The sequence below is a fragment of the Etheostoma cragini genome, unplaced genomic scaffold (assembly GCF_013103735.1).
Source record: "Etheostoma cragini isolate CJK2018 unplaced genomic scaffold, CSU_Ecrag_1.0 ScbMSFa_569, whole genome shotgun sequence".
Taxonomy (NCBI): Eukaryota; Metazoa; Chordata; class Actinopteri; order Perciformes; family Percidae; genus Etheostoma; species Etheostoma cragini.
The window spans coordinates 34,845-46,255 of NW_023269171.1; the positions used below are offsets into that span (position 1 = coordinate 34,845).

An 11,411-nucleotide genomic window follows, 5' to 3' on the forward strand; every position below is an offset into this window, starting at 1 on the left:
GTGGCTGGCGTCTCCCTTAGAGATAGGGGGAGAAGCTCAGTCATCCGAGAGGAGCTCGGAGTAGAGCCGCTGCTCCTTTTCGTCGAAAGGAGCCAGCTGAGGTGGTTCGGTCATCTGGTAAGGATGCCTCCTGGGCGCCTCCCTAGGGAGGTGTTCCAGGCACGTCCAGCTGGGAGGAGGCCTTGGGGAAGACCCAGGACTAGGTGGCGAGATTATATCTCCAACCTGGCCTGGGAACGCCTCGGGATCCCCCAGTCGGAGCTGGTTGATGTGGCTCGGGAAAGGGAAGTTTGGGGTCCCCTACTGGAGCTGCTGCCCCCGTGACCCGATACCGGATAAAGCGGATGAAGATGGATGGATGGATGAAAGCCAAACTTTACAACAGAGCTCATGAAGAAGCCAAGTGCAGTTGATGCCTTGTTGTTATTAGAAGCACCCAGGTACATGGTCTACAGCATAGAAACAAAATACTTTAGTAAATCTACATCATGGAATATGGTAGGTCTAGTTACAATGAGTTTGTTCCATCATGTTTACCTTTTGTGAATAACCATCGATCCCAGCAAAGATGAGCATGCCATATCTGAAAAAAAAAAAATAAGAGAAGAGTTTTTTATTTTCATACCAGGTACTTGCCAGACTATTCAAAGATAACTGATGTTAATATTATTCAGGATGACCATGTGACTAGAATAGCACAGAAAAGGAGTGGTGAAGTGACACCTACTGCTGGACATGAACAAAAGCTTTAAAATAAATAAAACCTACAATAATTCAGTGACAGGAGAAGTGTTAACATGGCTTTTGAATGTATAGGCATAATAGTCAGAAGATGTAACCAGCACCTTTCATACAAATGCGACAATATACAGGAAAATTGATGTAAAATAATTGTGATCATGAAGTTTAAATTTTACACAATTAGTGACAATATAAATAGATGCTTAACTATGGGGTATGTGATATAAATAAACATAATTTCATCATTAGTTCATATATTTCACAATTGTCAACTAGGATTAGAAAAAACTTCACTGCCTTGGTATTTGAGACATTGTTCTTCAGATAGTCATAGTTAAGAGAAAGGTGGAGCAGAAGCTGAGGGAAAACAACATGAGGGAGGTCTGGGAAGGTGTGAGGACCATCACAGGTCACAACACAAAGACCAGAACTACAGGGGGGACAATGGAGAGGACCAAGGAGCTGAATAACTTTTTTAACAGGTTTAACCAGCATCGTTCCAGTTCCCAAGAAGAACAGGCCCAGCGAGCTGAATGACTTCCGACCGGTGGCACTCCATTCACACCTGATGAAGACGTTGGAGCGGCTCTTCCTCAGCCTCCTCAGACCCCAGGTACAGCACGCCCAGGACCTCCTGCAGTTTGCGTACCAGCCAGATGTTGGTGTGGAGGACGCCGTCCTCTACCTGCTACACCGGGTCCACTCCCATCTGGATAAGGGGAATGGCACAGTGAGGGTCCTCTTCTTGGAATTTTCCAGTGCCTTCAATACCATCCGGCCTCCTATACTCCAGGACAAATTGATCAGGATGGGAGTGGACCCCTATCTGGTAGACTGGATCAGAGACTACCTCACCGACAGGCCACAGTACGTCAGGCTGAAGGACATCATGTCTGACACTGTGGTCAGCAGCAGCGGAGCCCCCCAGGGCACAGTGCTGGCCCCTCTTCTCTTCACCCTGTACACCTTAAACGTCTGTTACAACTCAGAGCTGTGTCACATAAAGAAGTTCGCAGATGACACACCCATTGTTGGATGTATCAGGGGTGACAAGGAGGAGCAGTATCGGAGTCTGGTGGGAAACTTTGCTCTCTGGTGTCGCACTAACTGCCTACAGCTCAACACCTCTAAGACGAAGGAGCTGGTCGTTAATTTTGGGAGGTCCAGACCAAGACCGCGACCAGTCCTGTTGGAGGGAGTTGAGGTGGAGGTAGTTGAATCATACAAATACCTCGGGCTGGGGCTGGACAGCAAACTGGACTGGACAACACACAGCAGCAACCTGTACAGGAAGACACAGAGCTGGCTGTACTTCCTGAGGAGGCTGCGCTCCTTTAACATCTGCAGCAAACTGCTGTGGATGTTTTACCAGTTTGTGGTCACCAGTGTCCTCTTCTACTCTGTGGTGTGCTGGGGGGGCAGCATATCAAAGAAGAACACCCACAGGCTGGATAAACTGATCAGGCGGGCCAGCTCTGTGGTCGGCATGAAGCTGGACTCCCTGGTCACGGTGGCAGAGAGGAGGACTTTGGACAAACTGCTGGACATTACTGAAAAGGCCAGCCACCCTTTCATCAGCACCCAGAGGAGCCGGTTCAGTGTAAAGCTGCTCCTTCCCAATTGCCGGACCAACAGACTCAAGGACTCCTTTGTCCCTCATGCCATCAGACCAGCAGAATCCACCCTGTGCATGGACGCTGAAACCTGCTCCCATCTTACACGGTGTCCCATAGCTTGCAGTTCGCCCTTCATCATTCTGTAGCCAACATGAGGCATCCTAAATTTAACTGAACGCACAAGGCTGTCCAGCTCCTCATTTGTCAGGTTGCTGTATGATCCCTTAACTGCCAGTGCATCTTCTCGCATCCGCCGAAACACAGTCCTTTTGCAGACACCAAGTAACTTAGCTATGCAAGGGATTAACAGCTGCATATCAATGAGGTTTTGCAGATGTTCTTTCGATACAACAAATTTTGGCTTTCCCGCCACAACCTCTACATAGGAAGAAGCTAAAGCTGCTCCTCTTGCAAGCGAAGAATTCTCAAAACATCAGACAAGGCACAAACAACATCTTGTGGCAGTTCTACTACAGTAGCAAAAGAGTGCACAAGTCCCATTTTCATGGCTTAAAACAAAATGTAAATAGTCCAAATCCACTGGCTGACATTGCAGAACTTCCTGAAGCCTTCTTAACATTCTTTCCATGAACTGCCTCCCGATTGAAGGCGCCTGTAATTATACAGAATATACACATTGAAATTGGATGAGACTTGTAAGTAATAGTTATGCCTTCATCCAGAAATACCATAAAAATACTTATTTTTGTTTACTAAAAAATACATTGATGTATTGCAATACGGGATATCTAACTAGCCCGATTAACACCATCAGTTAAAAATGTACTGGATTGAGATACATGTTTATAATGTTAACTGTTGTGTTCTAAGGCTGTTTGTTTAAGAAAAGTCAGTGTACGCGTTATGCCTGTTAGTGAATGTGTATTTGCCAGAGTGCCAGTATTAGTCAACCAGAAAATCAATCAACACAAATACTGGTACCTTTGTAATAAAGTCATGGGGGCAAACACAGTCACTTTCTCCCAGCTCATTAATAACAAAGGATACATTACATTAACATTTTCCTGCATGAAGATCTGGTCTATTATGTGGTCATACACAGCGCGGCAGGTCTAGTCAGGTGCAGCGTACACTCATCTGTTCTAAGTTTAATATTAATATTTACATCGATTCATAACAGTTAAAAAGCGTCTGTGTAAATGTACACCCCTAACAGCAATGTATGGAACCGTGCTAACGTTATACAACTAACTAGCTAGCAAGCTAATGTCTGATTGATTGAATAGCCCGGAGCAGCCAACCCAGCCTCTATTTTTATTTAAAGATTAACATAAAAAGAAAGGCAAATTTGATTACCGTTATCTGTTGGAGCCGTGAGTCTGCCATTTCTATCCAGTTCAGCAAGACCTCCTTTGGCTTGATGTAGCTAATGTTTGTGTTTGAGCTCTACTGGGGGTTGATGCTGCTGAATATTTTGCGTTAGCACGGTTATCAGGCCTTGTGCAGCAGCAATTACACTGGCCTCAAACTCCTAGAAGACAGAATATGAAGAAATACTAGATTATAGAGGACATATTGAGATTAATCTGTTCAGTCTGTTTGTGTCGTTGGCTCAGATACTGCTGCCCCAGCAGATGGCGGAGGAGAACAGAGCGCTGGCCACAACAGACTGGTAGAAGATCTCTAACATCCTGCTGCACACGTTGAAGGATCTCAGCTTCCTCAGGAAATAGAGTCTGCTCATCCCCTTCTTGTAAACAGCAGTACTGCTGACCTTCCAGTTTGACCTGCTGTCGATGTTAACACCCAGGTATCTGTAATCCTCCACCATGTCCACGTCACTTCCCAGTATGTAAAGGGGCTGCGGAGCTGTTCCTTTCCTCCTGAAGTCGATCACCATCTCTCTGGTCTTATCCACGTTCAGCAGCAGGCAGTTCTTACCAGACCACTCCACAAAGTCATCCACCAGTGCCCTGTACTCTCCTTCCAGTCCATCCCTTTTACACTCAACAACTGCAGAGTCATCAGAAAACTTCTGCAGGTTACATGACTGAGTTGTACTGGAAGTCTGTGGTGTATAAGGTGAACAGAAAAGGAAACAGCACAGTCCCCTGTGCAGCCCCCGTACCACTTACCACCACATCAGACAGAACACGGTTCAGGCGGACAAACTGTGGTCTATCTGTCAGGTAGTCAGTGATCCAGGAGACTGTGGACGCACCGACACCCATCACCTGCAGCTTCTCACCAAGTAGCAGAGGCTGGATGTTGTTGAATGCACTGGAGAAATCTAAACATGTGATTCTCACAATGCCGCCACCGCCATCCAGGTGCAAATGAGCTCGCTGCAGGAGATAGATGACAGCGTCGTCCACTCCCAGTCGAGGCTGGTAGGCAAACTGTAGAGGGTCCAGAGAAGAACTCACCTGCGGCCTCAGGTAGGCCAAGACCAGCCTCTCCAGCACCTTCATCACATGGGATGTGAGAGCCACTGGGCGGTAGTCCTTAAGGCCAGATGGAGTCGACTTCTTGGGGACCGGGACAAGACAGGACGTCTTCCACAACAGCGGCACCCTCTGCAGGCTCAGGCTCAGGTTGAAGAGGTACTGGAGAACACCAGACAGCTGACTGGCACAGGTCTTCAGGACCCTAGGGCTGATGCCGTCCGGGCCAGCAGCCTTGTGCTGGTGTAGCCTCTCCAGCTGTCTCTTCACCTGGCCAGGTGTGAATGTAAAGTAGGGGGGGGTGCTTGAAGTGTAAGTGGGGGGAGGGGAAATGTGCTGTAGTGGTGGTGGGGGGTAGGGCTGACTGCAGGAGGGCTGGCTGCAGGGGAGTGAGGAGGGAGGTGTCGGAACAAAAGAGGGGGTAGAGGAGGCAATGAGGGGTGTAGGGGGTTGGTGGAGGGGTAGAAGAGGCAGGGGAGGCAAGGGATGGCTGTCTAAATAAGAGCCTTTGAGGTAATTCCAGATTTTCATCTATGAGGAATACAAATAGATGAGAATTTGGAAGCAATCTGAACCTTCATAACTCCTCAGTACATGTACCTGGAGTCTTCCAGTGACCTTTCTTGTATGCATCAATCTCTAGGCTTCAATTTCACATTACAATCAACCCAATTCCTCACACAGCCTTTAAAAAACAGCCGTTGAAATAATTCCACATTTTCATCTATGATGAATACAATAGATGAGAAATTGGAAGCAATCTGAAGCTTCATAACTCCTCATTACATGTACCTAGAGTCTTACATCAACCTGTGTTGTATGCATCAATCTCTAGGCTTCCATTTCACATTAGAATCAGCCCGATCCCTCACACAACCTTTGAAATAAGAGCCTTTAAAATAATTCCAGATTTTCGTCTGTGAGGAATAAAAATAGATGAGAATTTGGAAGCAATCAAAATCTTCATAACTCCTTACTACATGTACCTAGAGTCTTCCAGTGACCCTTGTTGTATGAATCAATCTCTAGGCTTACATTTATAAGTAGAATCAGCCCAATTCCTCACACAGCCTTTGAAATAAGTGCCTTTGCAATATTTCCATGGTTAGGGTTAGGGTTAATAAACCTTACCCTTCATAACTCCTCAGTAGATGTACCTAGAGTCTTACATCGACCTGTGTTGTATGCATCAATCTCTAGGCTTCCATTTCTCATTAGAGTCAGCCTGATTCCTCACACACCCTTTGAAATTACAGCCTTAGAAATAATTCCAGATTTTCATCTATGAGGAATAGGAATAGATGCGAATTTGGAAGCAATCAAAATCTTCACAACTCCTCGGTACATGTACCCAGAGTCTCCCAGTGACCTTTATTGTATGCATCAATCTCGAGGCTTCCATTTCTCATTAGAATCAGCTTGATTCCTCACACAGCCTTTAAAAACAGCTGTTGAAATAATTCCACATTTTCATCTATGATGAATACAATAGATGAGAATTTGGAAGCAATCTAAATCTTCATAACTCCTCAGTACATGTGCCTAGAGTCTTCCATTGACCTGGGTTGCATGCATCAATCTCTAGGCTTCCATTTCTCATTAGAATCAGCCCATTTCCTCACATGGATTTTGAAGTATGATCCTTTGAAATAATTCCAGATTTTCATCTATGAGGAATAGGAATAGATGCGAATTTGGAAGCAATCTAAATCTTTACAACTCCTTGGTACATGTACCCAGAGTCTTCCAGTGACCTTTGTTGTATGCATCAATCTCTAGGCTTACATTTCTCATTAGAATCAGCCCGATTCCTCATATAGTCTTTGAAATAAGAGCCTTTGAAATAATTCCAGATTTTCATCTATGAGGAATAAAAATAGATGAGAATTTGGATGCAATCAAAATCATTATAACTCCTTAGTACATGCACCTAGAGTCTTCCAGTGACCTGTGTTGTATGCATCAATCTCTAGGCTTCCATTTATCATTAGAATCAGGCAGTTTCCTCACAAAGCCTCTGAAATAAGTGCCTTTGCAATAATTCCAGATTTTCATCTATGAGGAATACAATAGATGAGAAATTGGAAGCAATCAATATCTTCACAACTCCTCGGTACATGTACCTAGAGTCTTCCAGTGACCTTTGTTGTATGCATCAATCTCTAGGCTTACATTTCTCATTAGATTCAGCTTGATTCCTCACACAGCCTTTGAAATAAGAGCCTTTGAAATAATTCCAGATTTTCATCTATGAGGAATACAAATAGATGAGAATTTGGAAGCAATCTGAAGCTTCATAACTCCTCAGTACATGTACCTGGAGTCTTACTTTGACATGTGTTGTATGCATCAATCTCTAGGCTAACATTTTCCATTAGAATCACCCCGATTCCTCACACAGCCTTTGAAGTAAGAGCCTTTGAAATAATTCCAGATTTTCATTTTCAACACTTTGGAAGCACTCACGGCTTCATAATTCACCAGAAAATGTACATAAAATATTACAGCAACTTGTTTTGGATGCACTAATCTCAAGGCTTCCAATTCCAACTGGAATCAGCCAGATATCTCTTACAATCTTTGAAATACGAACCTTTGATTACTTGCAGATTTCCCTCTTTGGCCATACCCAGTAGTTAGAATTGCTCAAAGCAAGAGGCAGAGAAAAATACGTGGAGGGGAACATTTATTTGCCAAGAAAAACCAAGACAGAAAAGAACAGTTAAAAGCAAAATTGTGCTCAAAACATTAAACAAACCAGCTTCCAAAATTGTGCTCAAAACATTAAACAAACATGCCCTTTAATTTCATTCCAGTTAAAAGAAATCATCAACAAAACAAAATGTGTGTAACCTCTGAAATTTACTTAACCGGTGCTGCTGAACCACATTCCAGAACTTAACAGTCCTGATTCCAGAAATTTGAAATGTCATATAACCTTGTCAAATGTAGTTTTCCTTATTAGTTTGAGTGGTGTTGCTTTTTATTTCTAGGTGATTTTAAAAGCCAGAGAAACCAGATCCATCAGTTGCATTAACTGTCATTTCTGCTGAAGCTCCCCCTTAAGGCTGCCCTGCTTTGTCTGTTGTTGGGTTGGCCATCTCTGCGTTGAGGATGGGGGACGCTGGTGTTTCATCCATTGTTTCTAAGGAAGAGGGGGGTGCTGGCTCAGCCCTTGGATGGTCAACAATGGCTGCCTGCTCATCTTTCTTGAGGATGGGGTAAGTGCTCATCATTTTTTCAAAAAGGTAGTTGCCAATTGGCTCTCCTAGTTTATTGACAGATACACAGCACTTTGTCATGACTTGGACTTCCAAACCAGTTGTTGGACTTGTAAAGTACAACCTTCCATTGGAAGGATGTGGAGCGACAGATGATGAGCTCTGCTCAGACTTAGATTGCTTTTTTTGTTGCCATGTTGTCAACCCCTCCTCGGACAGAGAGGAGTCAGACTCCGTTTGGTCGTCATATTGTGGTTCTTCACCACTTGAAGATGTTTCCAATTCATCATCTTCATCCAATGCACTCTCCATGGCTTTTAATCTTAGCCTGCGAGTCTTGTACCCATTTACTTTGTCTGGAAGAGCAACATAGAAGCGCTCTGCCGTGCTGGGGTCGTGACACATTTCTTTAGCAACTTGTTTTCTCTCTTTTTCAGAAAGATGTTTGCTGGCCTGGAAACCCAAACAAAGACGTTTTTACAAATGATGATATGATAAGAGTACATTGAGCAACTATGTGTCAACAACCTAACACAACACTCCCAATAAACATAAAACACCCAGTTGCTAAATTGTGTTTATGTCAAATTTACTTCAACTTAAATTCAAACATCAACATCATCTCAATTCTAATTCTAGCCCCCAATTTGAGTACCCCCACTTCCAAACTCTGATCAATGGCCAGAATCAAACTTGTAATAAGTTCTTACTTGAGTGGAGACGCTGCTCCGGATCTGGGTGAACGTTATGTTCCCCTGCATTCCGGCATCCACCAAAGCTGCATTGAGGAAGCCTAAAGGCTTCTGTAGCTGCCTCCCGCTTGCTGTGTGGAACACAAATTCACACTCCTGGCCTGGTTTGCAACACATCCCCTTTGTCAAAAAGTCTAGCCAAGTAAACTCCTCACTTTTGAGTGAGAAAGCAGCTTGACCAAACGATTTTGTTGTTTTGTGGTCATCCACCTTAGGATAAAAAAATGGAGAAAATTAGTGTATATCTGTGGATAGGTACGGAAGTCTCTTCCGGGTCTTTTTAGCCTCTAGAGGTGATTTTCTATCCAGCCTTGAACTTGTGCCCTTTATCAGGGTTGCTGAGCATTAAATCCAAACTGTTTCATCCAAGATTTGCCCCCTTGATGTTCATAATTCATCACTTTTTCGCTAATATCTGCTGCTAGCTCCGTGTCTCCTCTCTGTTTGTGTCCAAAGTGAAGGCAAGCAGCATGCCCATATATTGGAGACAACGTGACTCAAAGAGTATGGAGTGGGAACAGTGAGCAATCCTCTCAGTCAAACTAGTCTAGTATGCAATCAAAGATGTTAAAGTGGACAAGATAGATATCTACTGTGTTACAGAGGAGAACGGCGTCACTAGTTTGACATTTGGCATATAGTTATATATTAGATATTATTTTATATATTTATATTATATTTTATATATTTTGGCCTTTTTTGAAGAAATGTAAATAGGATGTGCTTAATATGAGTTACAATGTTTATTATATTCATTTTTGCATATAGGAGAACTGTTTTAGACAACACATATGCTTGTGTAGCATTGCTGTGGGTGTAATATCAATAAATATGACATAATTATGTTGATTATTGGTATACTTAAATATCATAAAGGCAAAAGCGTCTGGACTGTCTTTGAAAAATGTACTTTGTCAACTGTGTAAGTTGTAATGATTATTTCTTCACAGTGTGACTCCCAAGACATATGAGAAGTGTTTTACAGGAAAATGGCTTAGGTATTATTGCTCTGTCTGTGATCTCAATACATATCTGTGAGATTCATGTTCCGCTTAATTTATTTATTTGTCTTTAAGGTCCTTCAAACATTTTAAATATTCAAGTGACTTCACTGCAGCCCAAATATTCTAATAACCCAGTTTGTCCTGAAAAAAAATGATGTTCATATCTTGACTGTAGACAACAGGGTTGATGTTTTAAAAGCTTTTTTATAAAATAAATCCAGACGGCCAATGAACTGTAAAAATGGCCTCAGGGCTCAGAGGGTTAACAAGGACACTCATTTTAATTTTACCAATGACATGTTCATTGCTTTGATCTGCCAACCTAATTAAATACTCACCAGGACTTGGAAACACCTTCCTTGACCCCACTTCTCAGAGTTCCTGACATGTTTTTTTTTCATGTTTGTAAGAACCACCGATCGGTGTCCGGTCAACATGCACATGTATCCCATTATGTAGCCGAGAAGCTTGGCATGTTCCTCTACTTGTCCGTCATTGCAGGATATCGTTTCTACAAAACATGGCAAGATACAGTAAGTCCCGTTAAGTACATCTTAAAATCTACTAAAGAAGAAAAAATATAATGTTAATTACTAAGTCTACTTACTCATCAGTTCAGGAATTTTGGTTTTGGCAATGACCATAAAGTCTTTTTCTTTGAAGGCAGTCAGCTGATTGTCTGTGAAAACAGTTTGACATGCATGCATTTAGATGGCAATACATGTTTCTACCCACAAGCCATCTCTCTGATGAACAGCTGACTACTGACCCACAGTGTCAGGTTCAATTCTGGCCAATAACCCAGTAACACTGTCTCTACAGCACCTGTTTACTGGTTCCACTATTATTCCATTTATTTAGTATTTATTCATCATTCTCATTTCCTATTTCAGAACTGTTCATAATGTTCATACTGTTCATATTATAATATAATAACTTAATACTATTTATCCAAGTACCCATTGCACTATGTTCCACATTTTAATAATTTTTATTGGACTCTTCATTGCACTCATCTCTCTACATTGTTTCTGTTTAGAGTATGTATATATTAGTGTGTCTATATTAGTGTGTATATATTGTTTGTTTGTTTGTTTTGAATGTGTAAGGACATTGTGAGCAACTATGCTCCAAAAGGAAATTCCTCGTATGTGTCTTCATACCTGGTCAATAAAGCTGATTCTGATTCTGATATATATATATATATATATATATAGTGTCAGGGTTAGGGTTATAATATATAGGACATACCGTTTTGAAGGAAAGAAATTTAAAACATTTACCTGACTTATTACGTAACACCTTACGGTGTACGCCGGTGGATGACAAGATGCTTCTGCACATCTGCAACAATTCTTTTTAACTTGTATTGCAGTGTCAGGAAATCTTTTTTTTTTGAGTTTGCTCTCCTTTGCAAATGATGTCTCTACATGCTTAAAAACAGTATCATGTTGTTTAGCATGTTCTTAACCCTTGTGTTGTCTTCCTTTTTTCCCCCTTATCTCAACATTTTTGTTGCTTTCTCCAAAGTTTTTTATGAAGTTTTTGTATTTTTGATTTATTTTTTTTATCGATTTTGCCACCTTTTCCAACATTTTTCACCCGTTTTTCAACTTCCTTTATTTCGAATATAAAAAAAACTTTGAAAAACGGGTCCAATTTGACCCGAAGA

The 11,411-nt window shown here is 42.1% G+C and overlaps 1 protein-coding gene across 1 annotated transcript; it reads right to left on the reverse strand.

Moving 5' to 3' along the window:
- Nucleotides 1-7,824: 7,824 nt before the first annotated feature.
- Nucleotides 7,825-8,864, reverse strand: LOC117941332. Its single transcript, XM_034866388.1, has 2 exons — nucleotides 8,694-8,864; nucleotides 7,825-8,436 (listed from the first exon to the last, which is right to left on the reverse strand). Exons 1-2 carry the CDS (start codon nucleotides 8,850-8,852, stop codon nucleotides 7,825-7,827), a joined length of 771 nt encoding a protein of 256 aa, XP_034722279.1. The 5' UTR covers nucleotides 8,853-8,864.
- Nucleotides 8,865-11,411: the final 2,547 nt, after the last annotated feature.